Genomic DNA, 19,573 nt, shown 5'->3' on the forward strand with positions numbered 1-19,573 from the left:
AATCCGTTTCTTCTCAGGTTATATAACATGTTTTGTAAATTGGTGAAAAACTAATTTTATTCCATTGCTTTTATTTTATTTTTTTAATTAAGCTGTGAGTGTAGAGCAGTGGTTCCCAGTTTTTCCCCGGTTTACCAACTTTTTCCTATCAATGTCAGGAATCCTTTGTGTCTCAGCAGTGTCTCAATTTCTGCTACCTAACTAGTCCCACAGTCGTTATTCCTTAACTTGCCAGGTATTTTTCAGAACCAGTAACTTTCAGTGCCTTTTTGTTTATTTCTGGGCAAGAAATTTCCTTCAGCCACACGGCCTTATCCCAAGATCTGGGCAGCCTACTCCAGAAATACGCCTTTAAGAGAAAAAAGCCCGTCAGGGGTTGAGGTGAGCTAAAGCATTCTTTAAGAAAGGGGCTCATGTCATGAAAGTAAAACGCATGTATGAGAATTATGTGCACCGGTGAGTCTCAAACTTTAGTGTGCGTCTGAATCACCAGGAGGACTGGTCAAAACACCGAGTTCTGGGCCCAACCTCGGTTTCTGATCCACTAGGTCTAGAGTGAGGACTCAAGTTCCCAGGTGAGGCTATGCCTGCAGGTCCAGGAACCACAGTTTAAGAATTACTGACACACCAACTTGTGAGTGGTGATTTCTTCCTGGGAGGGAGCAATATAGGACTGAGAGGGATCCAAATGGGCTTCAACTATATATAATATTTTATATCTTTAAAAAAGGTCTTAAGAAATATGATGCAGTGTTACCTGACAAAGCTGAATAGATGCTCATGATCTTAGTTTTCAGTTTTCTCTGTGCTTGAAACATTTCAGGAAAGGAAAAAAAATCCTATTTGCTGTGTGGAGAATGGATCGGAAAACAGAAAGTGGGAAACCATGTAGGAAACTGTTGCAGAAGCCCAGGTAAGAGATGCTGGTGGCTTAGACCAGGGCGGCGTGCCAGGGAAGGGGAGAAGGGAACAAATTGAGAGAGATTTGGGTGATTTGACAGTACATGGTGATTGGTTGGTTTACAGATTAGGGGAAGGAGAAAGCAAGTCACCTGTTTTGTGACTTATGTGAGTGGGTGGGTTGCGTGCCTGTCACAGAGCGGGCACCCTGGAGAAGGGCACGCTGAGGGTAGGAGAGCCACGTCCTAGACTTTGAAGAGCCAGATGAGTGAAGCATAGGAGAAAGATCTGGGAAATCAGCGTTCATATGGCCACGAAAGCCATGTTTATGGATGAGCTTACATAGAGGGAGTGTATGGAACGGAAATGTGGCCTGCAAGGGACCTAGAGGGATATCATCACCTATGGCAGTGCTTTGCTAACTATTACCCACCACCTGTTTTTGTATGGCCTGTGAGCTAAGAATGCTTTTTGCCTTTGAAAATGTTGAAGTGGGGGAGGGGGAGGAGGCTCAAAGAAGAACAGTCTTTTATGACGCATGATAACTATATCAAATTCAAATTTCAGTGTCCATAACTAAAGTTTTGTTAGAATAAAGCTGTGCCCATTTGCTTCTATAGTGTTTGGGGCTGCTTTTACATTCTGGTGATTGAGTTGAGTACCTGTGACAGAGACGGTACGTAGCCTCTCACTGCTGCGTGGTGTAGCACAAGTCATAGTGATGTGCTTATCAACTCAATTTCAACTTCTGGCCCCTAAACCTAAGTAATTACTATCTGGCCTGTTACAGAGAAAAGTTTGCTGGTCCCTGACCTCAGGTCTAAGGGAAACACGTTTTGTTACTTTAAATGTTGTAGAAGAGAGATGGCAGTTGTTCTGCCCGTGTCTTTGAGAGCACCTTCTAAAGATCAGGTACTGGTGGAGGAAGCTCAGGAGACTGTGAGGCCTGAGTGGTAAAATTCATCCGAGTTCAGTTGAAGTCCCTAAAGATGGCAGAAAGGGCCACAAAGAAAGACGTGAGCCTGGAATCTTTTTTTTTTTTTTAATTCCTTTGTGATACTACTACCAGGAGGAGTATTTTTGTTGTTGTTTAACTTTTATTTATTTAAGTGTGTTTTTCCAGGACCTGTCAGCTCCAAGTCAAGCAGTTGTCTCAATCTAGTTGTGGAGGGCGCAGCTCACAGTGACCCACATGGGGATTGAACTGGCAACCTTGTTGTTAAGAGCACGGTGCTCTAACCAACTGAGCTAACCGGCTGTCCCTGAGCCTAGAATCTTTATAAGAAAGGGGAGTGAGCAACCATCAGAATGTTGCTGGGCCCACCGAGGCGGTGGGGACAGCAGGGGGGCATCGGTTCAAGGCAGGGAGGTTGTTGAGTGACGCTGGAGCAGTTCAGTAGAGCCCGGCTTTACGGAGCACTTCTTAATGACAGCAGGGGCGAGCAAAGCAGCATTTCCTTTAATTAATTAGGAAAAAGTACACAGAATGTAGAAGAGTCCGTCCTTTCTAACCTTCCCTGCTTAGAGGGAGCAATGTCACTGGGCTGACCCTTGACCTGCGCCCTCACTGGCCTGTGTATCTGGCAGAATAGTTATCGTTTACTGAGACTGAACACTGTGAAAACAGCAATTTGTGGGGGTGGGGCGCCCTCACTGGCCTGTGTATCTGGCAGAATAGTTATCGTTTACTGAGACTGAACACTGTGAAAACAGCAATTTGTGGGGGTGGGGGTTGAGACATAATTCACATACCATAAAATTTGCTATTTTAAATTGATTTTTAGTTTATGCACAACCATTGTTACAATTTCCTTAACATTTTCATCCAGAAAGAAATCCTGTACCCATTAGCAGCCACTCCCCATTTCCCATTTCACCTAGCCCCAGCAACCACTAAGCTACTTTCTGTTTCTGGATTTGCCTGTTCTGGATATTTCAGATAAATGGAATCATGTGATATGTGGCCTTTTGTGTATGAATGTTTGATTATTTCCATTATTTGCCTATCATGAATATAACACTGCTGTGAACATACATGTACAAGTAATTACACGAATGTAGGTTTTCTTGGATATATACCTAGCAGTGGATTTACTGAGTGATATGGTAACTTTTTGTTTAACCTTTTATGGAACTGCCGGACTGTTTTCCACAGTGGCTGCACCATTTTACATTCCTACCAACAATGCATGAGGGTTCCTATTTCTCCACGTTCTCATCAATACTTGTTATTGTCTGACTTTTTGATTACAGCCATCCTCACAGTTGTGAGGTGGGATCTGTGATTTTGATTTGCATTTTTCTGATGACTAATAAAGTTGAGCATCTTTTCATGAGCCTATTGGATGTCTGTATGTCTTCTTTGGAGAAATGTTTATTCAAGTCCTTTGCCCATTTTTTTTTTTTTTTTTTAAGATTTTATTGGGGAAGGGGAACAGGACTTTATTGGGGAACAGTGTGTACTTCCAGGACTTCTTTTTTCCAAGTCAAGTTGTTGTCCTTTCAAACTTAGTTGTGGAGGGTGCAGCTCAGCTCCAGGTCCAGTTGCCGTTACTAGTTGCAGGGGGCGCAGCCCACCATCCCTTGCGGGAGTTGAGGAATCGAACTGGCAACCTTGTGGTTGAGAGCCCACTGGCCCATGTGGGAATCGAACTGGCAGCCTTCGGAGTTAGGAGCACGGAGCTCCAACCACCTGAGCCACTAGGCCGGCCCTGCCCACTTTTAAGTTGAGTTATTTGTTGTTGTTTTTTGTTGAGAAACAATACTTTTGAGTTGTCCTTCAGACATCTAAATAGAGGTGTCAGGAAAGCAAGTCTAGATTTCATGAGGCTGGACATTTGGGAGCCATCGGCAGGTGGAGGTGGACGTGGAAAGTCATGAGTCGATGGGTCACCCTAGCAGTGAGTGAAGAGGTCAAGTCTGAGGTCATGCCTGGGGCAAGCACTCTGCCATGTAGAGCCAGACAGGAGGGAGCTGCCAGAGTGTGGTTTCCAGGGAACCAAGTAAAGAAAGTGTTAAGAAGGAGAGAGTCATCAGCTGTGCCAAATGCTGCTGAGAGGTCAAGACCAGGATTGTGACAATACACGGTCCTGCTGTGTTTACCAACGGGGAGGTCACCTTGATACCGTCAGTGTGGGTGAGGTAGCAGTGAGCTCAAGAAAACGGAGAGAGATGGAGATAGTGAGTATAGATAGTTTTTTAAGGAGTTTGCCAGAAGGGGAAGAGAGAAATCGGGCAAAAACTGGAGCGGAAAGTGAAGGGCAGGTGTTTGAAATGATGGGGGAAGTTCAGACACACTGGTCATAATTCAGGAGAAGAGGGGACACCTGCTGAGCAGGTGGGGAGGGAGGGATCTGTGCACAGGCAGGGAGCTGAGAACAGGGCCTCTTTGTTCATAGTCACAGGAGAGAGAAGGTACAGGGGGCAGGAGGCTGTGAAACGGTGTTGGGGGCTTGTGGAAAACAGGAGACAAGATCATCAGCTGAGCGTGAGGGTAAAGAAGGAGGTGGCAAAGTTTGAGGAGAGGGAGACCTAGGCCATAAGGACAGCCTGTCAGGTGTATTGATCCGTTGCAATGAGTGAGCCTGCACAGCAGTGGAACTTGACGTCTCAGTCAGAGGAAATGAGAGAGTTATTACAGAATTTGGGGGACAGGTGGCATTTAGGCAAAATTGAAACAAAGCAGTATTTTGATGGGCTCAAAGCCAAGGAGAGCTGTCTGTAAAGAGGCCAGTATTTGGTCTGATTTTCAGGGTGTCCTGGGAGACTGCACCGTTCATACGTATGCATAGTGTCGTCTCTAGAACTGCTCGTCTGTACTCTGTACCAGGCTGGAAACAGAGGCGGCTTCTCTGTGTCAGAGCCACTTAGCTCCGCCAGGCAAGAGCTGGATGCTTCAGTCTCCCTGATGGGACTTTGAGCTGCAGTATTTCTGCTAGTCTGTGATTGAGAGAACAAAGTTTCTGAGTGAGTGAGAAAGCAGTCGTCATTCACAGAAGAGGGTTGTTTGACGCTTAATAGCCGCAATGTGTCCTTAGGAGAAATGCTGTTTCCTGTTAACTTTGCAGCTGGCTTGATCGTTCTCTGTTGTACCTGGATGAATGGCAGGTGGATTTTGCTTTTTCCAGAAGAAGGTATGAACAAGCTCTCATCTGATGTTTTGTGTGGCTGGTTCCTCTCTGGCTTCCAGTCTCAGCGTGATTGTCACAGCCTCAGCAAGGTCTTCCTGGACTGCTTCATGCAGGGAGCTCCCTCCCAGTTACGCTCTATCCTTGAACCCTCATCACAGTATACGATGATAAACTTTTGTTTACCTGTCTGTTGTCTGTCAGCCCCATGACGTTTCTCCCTAAGCTAAGAGGATAGGAACCACGTCTGTTTTACTTACTCACATGTCCCGGGTGCCTAGAGCAGGATTGGGCAGGTGGCAGCTGCGTCATATGATGTATGTGTTGAATGAGTGAGCAGCCGGAAGATAGCGATGGAGGTAGAGGGAGCAGATTGAGACCAAAGAGGCTGGTGAGGAAACGGGCTGAGCCCAGACAAGCTTCAGGACAGTGGCTGGGCCGCAGGAGGGCTTCCCTGTGGCTGCTCACGTGCTGCGGATGAAGAGCCTGAGGGACACCCAGGCACGAGGGGGCCCCTGGGGAAGGTGGGCATTGGGATTATTGCCGTTTGTCTGTGTACAGAATTGCAGTTTGTGTTTAACAAAGCTCCTCCTTTGTACTTTGTGGCAGAGTCCTTTCTAACCAGTGTCCAGGGCCGACCAGAACACTGCCTGACCCAGGTGTCTGGCTGGAGACCTAAGCTGGTACAAGAAAGACATACCTAGAAGGTAATGCTCCATGTCACAGGTATCTCAGACATGAGAAGCACAGGATCAGTTGTGTCACTAGTGTCCCCCTTGCATCCTAGTGCTGATATTCAGCCATCACACACTGGTGTGACCATATCCCTTGTCAGAGTATTGACATCCGTTCTGGTTCGTAAATAGCCTCCGCCTCTAGCACCCTGAGTGTCAGGCACCCTACATCTGGGTTTCTTTCCCAGCCTTCTCCCCTCCATCCCCTCCTCCATCCAACAACTAAAGCTGCAATGCCTGCCTTCACCACAGGCCTCACACGGGCTGCAGTGTCAGAGCGAGCGTCCATTCGATTAGTGAATGTCCACACCTCATCAGTGGTTACTTAGTGCAGTGGTCGCCTCTGCGTTCCCCTCTCTCCAGTGTCACCACCGTTACTGTAGTTCCCATACTCCAGCTCTTCGGCTTATTGCCAGGGCCTTCGAACCCGTTTCCCTGCCTCAGTCTCTTCGACCCCGGGTGCACCTTTCATACCTGCTGCTTAAAAACATTAAGGAGCTTTTGAGTAACATCCCAACTCCTTAGCTGGGTTCAAGAGACCCTCCACATTCCAGCCTCCACCTACCGCCCTAACTAATCTATTGCTCTCCTTTGTCCGTCTTCTGCCCCGGCCCCACTGGACTAACAAATCCACAGATTGCTTTCATTTTACTAACGCTTCATTAAAGATCTACAATGTGAACACTGGGGGACAGTCAAAGACAGAGTCAGACACGCATAGACACCTCCTTTCTAATCAAATCTAAGGTAAATGCACCCAGACTGTGGTTTGTAATAAAAAATAATGATTCTGAGACAGCTGACTGAGCATTTAGTGTGAGCCTAGTATTCGGTACCTCTTTTGTCCTCATAATGACACTGAAGCGTACAGGATCCTTGAGAAGAAGCGGCATAGAGAGTGTGCCCCCTTTAATCCTTTGTCATCACAACATCGTAATGGAAATAAAAACTGACTGTTATTACTTCTTGTTCATTTTATATTTTAGGAAATCACGGAGGATAACATGGAAAAGAAACCTCAGGAAGGCAGAAAAGGCCCCGCCCACAGAGGAGTGCCCCCCGTTGTGGGGCTGCTGCTGGGCACAGCCCTCATGAACGCGCTCCTCTACCTCTGCCTCGATCGGTTTTTCATTTCCCCTCCACGTGCTGCGGTGGACCCCACTCACTGTCCCTATGGTTACTTCAGAATGGGACCGATGAAAAACTGCTCCCCATGGCTGTCTTGTGAGGAGCTGAGGACAGAAGTGAGGCAGTTGAAACGTGTTGGGGAAGGAGCTGTGAAGAGAGTGAGTTCCTGATTTACTTCTGTGTTACCCCTACAGTGTGAAGGGTGGCCCCTTGGGAAAGCAGCTTAGCGTCAGGTGTCAGGAGCCAACAAAATGTTTCTACCCTGAGCCCAGTGATCTCACATCTGGGGCTTTATCCTGATAAAATAATCCAACGGACGAACAAAAGCTAAATGCACAAAGGACTACTTTGCTTTATTATTTATCATTACAGAAAACTGGAAATAATAATTACCGGGGAATGGTTCATTGGTTATGGTCCAACCACTTGATAGAATATTCTGCAGGCATTAAGTGTAGTTAGGAATCCATGCAGAGTGAGAAAAATCTTGATGATAAGTGAAAAAAGCAAAATACAAAATTATACAATACACTGTTTTCAACTGCAAAATTATGTGTTTGTGTAAAAAATATAAAAATAGAAATCATGCTATGGTGAAAGAAGATTGTGGGCCTTTTATTAGTTATTATTTTTTAAAACTCTATGATGGTATTATTTTGATTTTTTTAAAAAAGGTTTTATGTTGAGAAACCAAAGGGGTGAATTCAGTTCTCAAATAGAAACTTCAAACAAGAACCCTTGTCTTATTGGCAACCAGTTTGGGCTGTATTTTGATGCTTATCGTTTCCATGGCAACTGAGGCCTACTGATGAAACAGAGTGACTCTAGAAACCAGTTAAGGCTTGTTGAACCAAGACAGTTCCTTTGTGAGGGTGTATTGAATGATTGGTGAAGGAAGGGAGCAAGCAGCTTGATAAACTGCTGTCTTTCTTTCGGGAGACTGCAGCAGCAAGGCTGCTGCTTCCCTGAATGTAGGAAGGAGACGTCTTACAGGAAGAAGTCAGTTAGGGAGAAGGGAAAGGAATTTATATAAAGTAAAACCATAAAACAAGGTAAGTCGTTCTTTTATTTTTATTTTTTAAAATTTTTTTATTGGGGAATCTTGGGGAACAGTGTGTTTCTCCAGGGCCCATCAGCTCCAAATCGTTGTCCTTTAATCTAGTTGTGGAGGGCGCAGCTCAGTCCAAGTCCAGCTGCCATTTTCAATCTTAGTTGCAGGGGGCGCAGCCCACCATCCCATGCGGGAATTGAACCTGCAACCTGGTTGAGAGCTTGCGCTGTAACCAACTGAGCCATCCTCCTGCCCCTAAGTCATTCTTTTAAAAGTTCATTCATTCATTGTGGGTGCTAGGGGTGCAGCAGTGAAGGAAACAGACCCTTCAAGTTTGCTTTCTAGTTGGGGAGTCAGACTATCAAGAAAATAAGAAACTGTGTAATAGAATATGTTTGTGACGTGTGCTATGAAGACAGCAGGGCAAGCAGCAGGCTTGTTACTCTAGGTGGTCAGAATGATCTGTGAGGGGATTATGTGGATATTTGGGGAAAAGATGCTCCAGTAGGAAAGGTGAGTACCAGCAGAGGCCCCAAGGTAGAACATGCCTCATTGTCTGGGGCCCATGCAGGAGCCAGTGTGCCCAGGGGGCAGCATGAGAAGGAGAGGTAGCCAGACAAGGGCCTCTGGTGGTTGGTCCTGCTGGGCCTGGCTGGACTTGGAGAACCGTTGGCGCCGTTTGAGTCAAGGGGTGAGATGGTCCGTCTGTGGAGAGTAGACCAAGGCATGGAAAGGGTGGTGATGGGTTAGGCCTTGCAGGGAAGAGATTGTCACAGCTTGACCAAGGTGTTAGCAGTGGACATAGTGAGCAATCAGTGGATTCAGTCGTATTTGAAAGTTAGAACAAGTAGTATTTCCCAGTAGATTGGATGTGGGGCATAAGGGGAAGAGAGGGTGACTGCAAGGTTCTTGGCCTGGGCAGCAGGAAGAATGGGGTTGTCGTTACCCAAGGTGGAGAAGATGGGAAGGAACAGATTCTGTGACTGCATGAGGTGGACGTGCGAAGGCCATTTACATGTCCACGTGGAAATGTCACCCAGGTCGTTGGATGTACAAATCTAGCATTTGGGGTGGTATTGGAAGCAATAGGTGAAAGAAATCACCAGGGAGGGATGTAAGTAGAGAAGAGGTCCTAGCAGTTAATTTCTGTCTTCTTCAAAGGATGACTTTGAGGGGCTGCCCACGTGTTTCCGTGTTATTGGACTCACTTGAAACATTTTTTAATTTCTGTTTTTGGAATTGCTTTTCACCTTGAAGGATTTGTTTTTGAGTAGCTTTGATGATGGCAAATCCTTGTTGTTTGAGGACAGACTTGATTCTACAAATCATGCCCGTCCAAATATGAGATTTAATAATGTGGCACTAACTCTGAGGAATGAGCTTTGTTTATTAAAGTGTGACTAGAAGGCTGGTACCTTGATATTTGGTGACTTTGGCTGAAACTTGCTCTCAGGGCCAAAGTGCCTTGAGCACAGGCTATTATTTGTGAGGGTCTGTCTTGCCCCCCTCAAACCTCAGCGCCATGCAGGTTCTGGCCCAGGGTCCACTCTCATCATCCCACCTCCAGGCCCTTATTGGAACAGCCCCTGCACACGACCAGCTTCCTTCCTCTCCACGTGAGTACCCCTCCTCACTGACACCCCAAGCTGGGAAACATAGGGTTCTCAGCAGGAATTTCTGTAACCAGAGTTCTTGATGTCCCACTCTCTGATCCCCACCTCGTCTCCAAGCACGTTTGCTTCAAAAATTCCCAAGTCTCGTGGACACCTGCAGTTATTGACCCCATTATGTTTTACTTTCTGACACTCCCCTGTCTGCACTCCCCGATTTACCCACAGCAGAGATTCCATGGCCATTGTCCTCATCTCTCTTGCACAAATGCTTGCAAAGCTAGTCCCTTGCATATCTCTCTCTAACATGCCCGGCTGCAGAGCCCCAAACCTGGCTGATCCCACTATGCACCCGAACTTGAGCACAGCCACGCAGTTGAATGCGTGACCACAAGCCTCAGACGTGCATTCAGCACAGCACAGCGGGCCTCTCTATTCCCTTAGTAAGTTTTCCTTCCGATTCTCTGAGACAGATATTTCCTCAACACCCCCCAACCCCTGTCTTAACTAATGATCTTGTTACATAAGTTATTATGAAGTAAGAAGCCACCCAAAGGGAATTTCCTCATCTTCCCACCGCCAGCCCTAGGAAACTTCCAGCTCAGGTGCTGTCCCTGACTTCTCACGGCTTCCCTTTTGTTTGGTTATTCCCTCTCTCTTGCATCATCACTCTTTTCTACTCAGAGGATCATTCCTAATAGTGTACAAACACACCCTTTTTAACAAAAAATCCTCTTCCCTGATTCCCTCTTCCTCTGTAACTACTCTTTGTAACTACTTTTTCCATTCATTCTATTGTCCTCTTCCAGGACGGTTTCCAAACTCCACCACTGCTCTTCTCCAGAGACCAGCAAGCTCCCTGTTGGACGGTTCTCTGTCTTCCTCTTACTTGATCCTCCGTACAACCTTTGAGCCCGTTGACACCTCCTCTCTCCTGCAAGCCTGGCCCTCTTTTTGGTTTTCCTCCTCCCTCACTGGCCATTCCTAATTACTCTCCTTTCCTGCTTCTGTTCCCAGTCTTGCTTCCAAATCAGTGGTTCTCAATCAGAGGCAATTCTGCTGCTCAGGGGGACATTTAGCAATGAATAGAGACACATTTGAGGTTGTCACCCCTGGAGGTTGAGTGGGTGCTATGGCATCCAGTGGGTAGAGGCCAGAGGTGCTGGTAGCCATCCTCCAAGGACAGCACAGCCCTCACCCTCAGCAAATACTGTCTGGCCCAGAATGTCAGTAGTAGTGGTGAGGCTGAGAAACCTTATTCATCTTGGTTCCTTCCTGGATCCTCTCTCTCGGTCTTTTTCAGATATACTGTTAGATGATTGAATCTAGTTCTTTTGCTTTAAATACATTTTATATGCTGGTGATCCCAAATTTGTATTTCTAGCCTGTACCTGTCCCCTAGGCCATAGATTTGTTTAACACATCGACTGTTTATTCGCTATCGCTACTTGTGGAGGCCTCTGGAGCATCTAAGTCCATCCAGTATGGGACGCTTGGTAATTTCCCCTCTGAAAGCTGTTCTTCTCCCAGCCTTAATACCTCAGTCAGTGCCATCATTCCCATCTAGTTGCTGGAGCCAAAACCTAAGAGGCATCTTGAGTCCTCTCACCACCACCCACTTAACTAAGCCAAGAGGTAGTTCCATCAGTTACAGTGTGAAAAAGTGTCCCAAACTTGTTTGATAACCTGTGTCCTCTGACCGATTGTAGTTAAGTCACTGTGATCTGCTGCCTTGGAACAGTTGTCCCTGCTTCCACTTTTGCCCTTCACCACGCACCTGGCAGAGTCATCTTCTAAACACAGTTCAGATCACGGCATTCTCTTAAACCCCCTTTGGAGCCTTCCCATTGCTGTTAGGAAAAAAAGTCCAAACTTCTTCCCATGATGTGCCACACTGCGCGATCTGGGCCCTGCCTGCCTCCTGAACTCACGCCAGACACGCTGCTCCCCACTCTGCAGCCACCCTACCCGTTCTATTGTTCCTTGATCAAACAGCCCTTTTCTCACCTCAGGGCCTTTACCGTTGCCTTTTTCTGATTGACATTCTCTTCCTCCATCTCTGACATGGTCAGCTCTTCATCCTCCTGGTCTCAGCTGAGATGCCACTTCTCTAAGAGGCGTGCCCTGATATCACCACCATGAACTTCTTTTCTATGGTCTGGTTTGCTGTCTCCCTTATAAATGTAAGTTCCCCGAAGGCACAGAGGTGTGTCCTCTGCCTGGTGCCTGGTTCATAGAACACATTTTAGGGGCTGGAAGTCAAAGGCTCATTAATCAAATCTTGACTAAATAAAATATCGGCTTAACTTGGATGGTTTCCTTAATATATAAACACCCTACCTTTCTTCCCCAGACTATGTATTTTTGGTTTGTGTTTGGAATTGCGGGGGGGCATGTGTCCTCTGCTTGGAGCAGTGATGAACTTCGCCCCTGAAAGGCAGATTGGACCCACTGCTTTTCCTTTTTTCTTTTAATTATAAAAGCAGTCCATTCAGTTCAAATATTCATAAGGAGGCAAAGTACAAAGTAAACGTTCATTTCTACCTCTTGCTCTCTCCATCTCTAATCTTATACCCTGGGGACAGCAGTTGGGGAGTCAGTACTTTTAGATTTTTAAACCCAAGAGTGCATTAAAAAACTGGGTACATACTCTGCCAGTTATCTCAAGGACAGCAATATCCATGTCTCAGGGGGCTGCCCTTTTTCTGAAACATAGATTTGGGGCAACAGTACTAGTGAGGAAGAAGGAAGATTCTAGCAGAAGCGATTCTTCCAGGCGGCAGACTGCCAAAGCATGATGCAGATGATACCGTGTTGTGTTGTGGAATGAGCTGAGTTTTGGTGTGGATACATGATGTGGCCTCGTGTCATTTCTTACGTCCAGCCCCTGATGGCGACTTTCGGAGATCACAAATCACGGTCAGAGATTTTGCAGTTGCATGGTTGTTGTTTTTTCCCGTTAAAGTTAGAGTACATTAAAAAGCCGTAAACTTTGGATTGGATCCTGTCAGAAGAATGGATTTGATGCTTTAGCCCTCTAGTTGTGTGTAACCTTTAGAAGGATCTTATTAACCTATTTTTAATGCTCAAGGCTGTCTGGAGAGCAGATGCTACATGAATTATGTGTTTAAAAGTATGAAATAACCGTGGCCACTTCTCAGTCTCCTTTGCCTCTTAGGGTCCACCTCATGCCTTTTAACCTTGGACCTTTCTTCTCCATCTGTGCTTGCTCCCTGGGTGGCCTCATCCAACCTTGGGCCCTTGTCTGCCACTGAGAGCTCTCCCCTGGACTCTGTAGACTTTTCTACCCAACTGCCTGTGCCGCATCCCTGCTTAGATATCTGAAAGGCTTCTCAAACCGAGTATGTCCTAGGTTGGCCCCCTCAGCCTGCTCTTCCTTTGTTCTTCCTGTCACAGTTAATGACAACTTCATAGTCCAGTTGCTCAGGTGCCCAGCCTGGGAGGCACCCTTGGTGTCTGTCTCTTACATCCACATTCAGTCCACTAGAAAACTGTGCTGTCTCTACACTCAGAAGAGATGTGGAATTTGACTACTCCTCAGACTTCTACCCGTATTCCCTTCCTCGCCACCAAGCCACCGTCATCTTGTTCCTAGGTTATTTCAGTAGCCTCCAAAGTGATCCCTGCTTCCACGCTTCAGTCCACTCCAACCCCTTCAGTCTATTCTCAGCGCGGCAGCTGGAATGTTGCTATTAAATTATAAGTCAGATAGTGTCTCTCTGCTCAAATCCTCCAGTGGTTCTGTCTCTCCCTGGGTAAAAGCCAGAGTTCTTTCAACAACTGAAAGGCCTTACAAGGTCTGCGCCCCTTCACCAGCCTCTGTTCCATGCCCCCTGGCTCATTCCGCTCCAGCTGCAGTTTCCTGGCCTTGCTGATGGGCCGCCTGTGGGCACGCTCCCTCCCTGAGACTTTGCCCCCTAGCTGTTCTTTCTGCCTGGAATGTGGTTCCTCCAGATAGTGCATGGCTTATTCTTCTGCTTCCTTCAGGTTCTTGCTCAGCTGTCACCTCAGTGAGAGCCTCCTCGACACTATATAAAATTGTAAGCCCTTCCTTGCTTAATTTTTCTCCAAAGCAGATTTTACCTTCCTGTATACTTTGTACATTTCCTATTTATTTACTGTCTACCTTCTGCACTAGAATGTAAGTTACACAGCGGCAGAGATTTATTTCAGTTTTTCGCTATAATAATTTTTGACATAAATACAATTGGCCTTGAATAAGGCGAGTTTAAACTGCACGGGTCCACTTATACGTGGATGTTTCAATTAACCCACACTGTTCAGTTGACAAAAGTTCAAACTTGAGTTGTTCTAGGATCAACTGGTGGAATCCATGTATGTGGAGGGCCCATCTAAGTTGTACTCAGATTTTCCACCGCACAGTTGCTTGGCGCCCCTCATCCCCATGTTGTTCAAGGTCAACAGTACTTGTTAAATGAATGAAGACAGATCTGCCTACAGAACAGTTGAGTTCTTTGTGTAAAAGAACATATAAATTAAGCTGATCATTTTCTAAAGTTTATCCTTTATATTTATAATAAAAGATCACATGGATAATCTATAAAGAGCTCCTAGAAATTAATAAACACAAAGTAAATAGCCCTATAGAAAATTAGATAAAGGACAAAGAACATCTTTCCACAGAAGACGTCAGAAATGCCAGTAAAAATGAAAAGTGCTCCGTTTCATTAGTAATCAGGGAATTTTAAATTGGAACAGTAAAATGTTTTTCATCCAGCAGATTGGCACAGATTACAAAGATTGATAACATCTAGTATAAGACTGGAAAACAAGATGCTCTCATGCGCAGTTGGTGAAAGGGCACGTTAGCACAGACCTTGGAGGGCAGTAATATTCATTCAGTAATCCACCTGCTTACCTAGCTTATGAAAATACTTGCAGATATTTACAGAAATATAAATATAATGCTGTTCATTGTAGCAGTGTTGTTAGTAAGAAAAAATGTGAAGTCATTTAAATGTCCGTCAAGTTTTTTAAAATAGATCACATAAGATCACGTTAAAGAGCTATACAAAATTGTAGAGCTAGATGTGAAAGAGAACCCAATTCATTCTCACAGCATCTGTTCCAAATTTTATGCATTTTTATTACATTATATTTCAGTTTTAAAAAAGAAATGATCATCTGTAAAACGTTACTGAAAATACACTCGCATAGGTAGTACACCCATACTATGAAATATTATACAGCTTTAAAGAGAATGACCTAGAGCTATGCGTACATATGGGAAAGATTTCTGAGGGGTCAGTTAAATGAAAAAAGCAAGTTGCAACATGATATGCATGTTATAATCCCGTTTAACATAATGGCAAATTCAAATCTTATTTTATAAGTTTACATTAATACATATAAAAGCATAGAAAAACTTCTAGGAAGTTACCAACTGAACAGTTAACAAGTTTCCTTTCGGTGGGTAAGTAAATGCAGGGGGAAAGATGTCTACTTCTGTATTTGAAAATTACCAAGAAAAGTATTCATGATTGGTTTTATAATTAAAAAAGAAAAAAAACAACAGTAACGCTGTTCTCTCCAAATAAGAGTTTAAGAAAATGTTAAAAAGCAACAAATTGGAGATTGCTGACAAATGACTCTTAAACAAATATTTTATATTGGATGTGTCATATATTTGTGGGTGATCCCAAAGACGAATAATATTTAATAATAAATCAGATTTAATCATTTTCATTTATCCGAGGCACAAAAATGAATACTACGTACACAGGGATTCAGGAGGGAGTCCTGAGGCCTGTGATGAGACCCTCCCCCCACCCACTACTGAATAAATGTAGCAATAAGTTGTAGCAGCTTCCCTAATGGGATCACGGTTTGTGGGGTGGGGGGGTGGGGGAGGTGTGGTGGGGTGGGGGGAGGAAGGGCCCAGGAAAGCAAAGCCATCTGCTAGTGCTGATGAGCAAAGCCATCTGCTAGTGCTGGTGACGACCATGCGCAGGAGGGTCTAAGGCAGTGAGGGCGCGCAACAAAAAGTAAGATTTGCTGTTAGAGTCAAATATCAAATTCAAGGATGATGCAAATCTAAGGACAGAACGTGTTCCATATAAAAGTAAAAATATATTCATGAAACTTTCCAGTGAATGTAGCAGGCAGAGAAAAAGGGCTTAAAATACATTTTAAAAAAATTTGTTTTTCAGTTACAGTTGACATTCAAGATTATTTTATATTAGTTTTTCGTGTACAGCATAGTGGTTAGACATTTATATAATTAATGCAGTGATCCCCCGGATCAGTCTAGCACCCACCTGGCACTGTACATAGTTGTTACAACATTATTGCCTCTCTTCCCTGTGCTGTACTTTACATCCCTGTGACTATTGTGTAACTACCAATGTGTATTTCCTAATCCCTTCACCTTTTCCACCCATCCTCCAACCCCCTCCCATCTGGCAACCAGCAATTTGTTCTCTGTATCTATGTCTGTTTCTGTTTTATTTATTTTGTTCTTTAGATTCTGCATATAAGTGAGATCGTATGTTATTTATCTTTCTCAGTCTCACTTATTTCACTTAGCATAATATCCTCTAGGTCCATCCATGTTGTCGCAGCAAAATGGCTTTTTAATAGAAATGATGATACATCATGAAATTTCTCAAGCGTGGGTTTTTGAGAAGGCCTTGAAAGATTTCCCCTTTGAATATTAAGGGTCAAGTGTAGTTACCTGGGTTTTTCCATTAATAAACCACCCTTCTCAGATCCAAAAGAAATCTTTTTTTTTTTTTAATTAAATTTATTGGGGTGACAATTGTTAGTAAAATTACATAGATTTCAGGTGTACAATTCTGTATTACATCATCTATAAATCCCATTGTGTGTTCATCACCCAGAGTCAGTTCTCCTTCCATCACCATATATTCGATCCCCCTTACCCTCATCTCCCACCCCCCACCCCCCACCCCCCTTACCCTCTGGCAACCACCAAACCATTGTCTGTGTCTGTGAGTTTCTGTTTCTCATTTGTTTGTCTTGTTCTTTTGTTGCTTTTGGTTTATATACCACATATCAGTGAAATCGCATGGTTCTCTGCTTTTTCTGTCTGACTTATTTCGCTCAGCATTACACTCTCAAGATCCATCCATGTTGTCACAAATGTTCCTATATCGTCTTTTCTTACCGCCGAATAGTATTCCATTGTGTATATATACCACAACTTCTTCATCCATTCATCTATCGAAGGACATTTTGGTTGTTTCCATGTCTTGGCCACCGTAAACAAAGCTGCAATGAACATTGGAGCACACGTGTCTTTATCTCTAAATGTTTTCAGATTTTTTGGGTAGATACCCAGGAGAGGGATTGCTGGGTCATATGGCAATTCTATTCGTAATTTTTTGAGGAACCTCCACACTGCCTTCCATAGCGGCTGCACCAGTCTGCATTCCCACCAACAGTGTATGAGGGTTCCTTTTTCTCCACAGCCTCTCCAACATTTGTTACTATTTGTCTTGTTGATGATCGCCATTCTGACTGGGGTGAGGTGATATCTCATTGTGGTTTTGATTTGCATTTCTCTGATGATTAGTGATGTTGAGCATTTTTTCATATGTCTATTTGCCATTTGTATGTCCTCTTTGGAGAAATGTCTCTTCAAGTCCTCTGCCCATTTTTCAATTGGGTTGTTTGTTTTTTTGTTGTTGAGTTGCATGAGTTCCTTGTATATTCTGTATACTAGCGCCTTATCGGAGGCACTGTTTGCAAAAATCTTCTCCCATTCAGTTGGTGGCCTCTTTATTTTGTCAATGGTTTCTTTTGCTGTGCAGAAGCTTTTAAGTTTCATATAGTCCCATTCGTTTATTTTAGCTTTTACTTCCATTGCCTTTGGAGTCAAATTCATAAAATGCTCTTTGAACCCAAGATCCATAAGTTTAGTACCTATGTTTTCTTCTATGCAGTTTATTGTGTCAGGTCTTATGCTTAAGTCTTTGATCCATTTTGAATTAACTTTGGTACATGGTGACAAATAGCAGTCCAGTTTCATTCTTTTGCACGTGGCTATCCAATTCTCCCAGCACCATTTATTGAAGAGGCTGTCTTTGCTCCATTGTATGTTTTTAGCTTCTTTGTCAAAAATTATCTGTCCATATTTATGTGGTTTTATTTCTGGGTTCTCAATTCTATTCCATTGGTCTATGTGTCTGTTTTTCTGCCAATACCATGCTGTTTTGATTATTGTGGCCCTGTAGTACAAGCCAAAGTCAGGAAGTGTGATACCTCCATTATAGTTCTTTTTTCTTAAGATTGCTTTGGCTATTCGGGGTCTTTTGTGGTTCCAAACAAATCTGATGATTTTTTGTTCTATTTCTTTAAAATATGCCATTGGTATTTTGATGGGGATTGCATTGAATCTGTATATTGCTTTGGGTAATATGGCCATTTTAACTATGTTGATTCTTCCAATCCATGAGCACGGAATGTCTTTCCATTTCTTTGTGTCTTCTTCAATTTCTTTTAAAATTATCTTGTAGTTTTCAGCATATTGGTCTTTCACATCCTTGGTTAAGTTTATTCCTAGGTATTTTATTCTTTTTGCTGCAATTGCAAAAGGAATTGTTTTTTGTATTTCTTTTTCTGAGATTTCATTGTTAGTATATAGGAATGCAATGGGCTTTTGTACTTTGATTTTGTAGCCAGCAACTTTACTGTATGTATTCGTTGATTGTTTCTAATAGCTTTTTGGTGGCTTATTTAGGGTTTTCTATATATAGCATCATGTCATCTGCAAAGAGTGATAATTTAACTTCTTCATTCCCAATTTGGATGCCTTTTATTTCTTTCTCTTGCCTGATTGCTCTGGCAAGGACTTCCAACACGATGTTGAAAAGCAGAGGTGATAGGGGACATCCCTGTCGTGTTCCTGAACGTAGAGCAAAGGCCTTCAGTTTTTCTCCATTAATTATGAGATTAGCAGAGGGCTTCTCATATATGGCCTTTATTATGTTAAGGTATTTTCCTTCTATACCTATTTTATTAAGTGTTTTAATCATAAATGGATGTTGTATCTTGTCAAATGCTTTTTCTGCATCAATTGATATAATCATATGATTTTTGTCCTTTATTTTGTTTATATGATGTATCACATTGATGGATTTGCGTATGTTGAACCATCCTTGTGCCCCGGGGATGAACCCCACTTGGTCGTGATGAATAATCTTTTTAATGCATTGTTGTATTCGATTTGCTAGAATTTTATTTAGGATTTTTGCATCGGTATTCATCAGAGATATTGGTCTGTAGTTTTCTTTTTTTGTGCTGTCCTTACCAGGTTTTGGTATCAGGGTAATGTTAGCCTCATAAAATGAGTTGGGGAGTACTGTTTCTTCTTCAATTTTTTGGAAGAGTTTGTGCAGAATTGGTATTAGATCCTCTTTGAAGGTTTGGTAGAATTCACTAGTGAAGCCATCTTGTCCTGGACTTTTGCTTTTGGGAAGGTTTTGGATGACTGATTCAATTTCGTTACTGGTGATCGGTCTGTTTAGATTTTCCAGTTCTTCATGGTTCAGCCTTGGAAGGCTATATGTTTCTAAGAACTTATCCATTTCTTCTAGGTTGTTGAATTTGGTGGCATATAGTCCTTCATAGTATTCTTGGATGATCCTTTGTATTTCTGTGGTGTCCGTGATAACTTCCCCTTGTACGTTTCTGATTTTGTTAATCAGTGTCTTCTCTCTTTTTATCTTAGTAAGTCTAGCCAAGGGTTTGTCAATTTTGTTAATCTTTTCAAAGAACCATCTCTTTGTCACATTAATTTTTTCTATTGTCTTTTTCTCTATTTCATTTATTTCTGCTCTAATTTTTGTTATTTCCTTTCTTCTGCTGACCTTGGGTTTTACTTGTTCTTCTTTTTCTAGTTCTTTAAGGTGTAACATGAGGTTATTTATTTGGGAGTTTTCTTGTTTCTTGAGATAGGCCTGTAATGAGATAAATTTCCCTCTTAAAACTGCTTTCGCTGCATCCCAAAAATTTTGGTAG

The 19,573-nt window shown here is 43.5% G+C and overlaps 1 protein-coding gene across 10 annotated transcripts in view; it reads left to right on the plus strand.

Moving 5' to 3' along the window:
* The window catches only part of POMK (protein O-mannose kinase), a 29,161-nt gene that overhangs the window by 630 nt on the left and 8,958 nt on the right, over window positions 1-19,573 (plus strand). For 3 of the 10 annotated variants that reach the window (XM_019742129.3, XM_019742128.3, XM_088793610.1), the window contains exons 2-4: window positions 824-913; window positions 5,637-5,734; window positions 6,748-7,047. In XM_019742129.3, coding sequence (XP_019597688.3) covers window positions 6,766-7,047 — 282 coding nt within the window. In that variant the 5' untranslated portion in view covers window positions 824-913; window positions 5,637-5,734; window positions 6,748-6,765. Of the gene's footprint in view, window positions 1-264; window positions 382-823; window positions 914-4,967; window positions 5,034-5,636; window positions 5,735-6,747; window positions 7,048-19,573 lie in introns of those variants that run through there. The other 7 variants (XM_088793611.1, XM_019742133.3, XM_074329591.2 and 4 more) reach the window with 6 other exon arrangements.

Source organism: Rhinolophus sinicus, chromosome 16 (genome assembly GCF_057876585.1).
Source record: "Rhinolophus sinicus isolate RSI-liver-muscle chromosome 16, RSI-T2T, whole genome shotgun sequence".
NCBI classification, from domain to species: domain Eukaryota; kingdom Metazoa; phylum Chordata; class Mammalia; order Chiroptera; family Rhinolophidae; genus Rhinolophus; species Rhinolophus sinicus.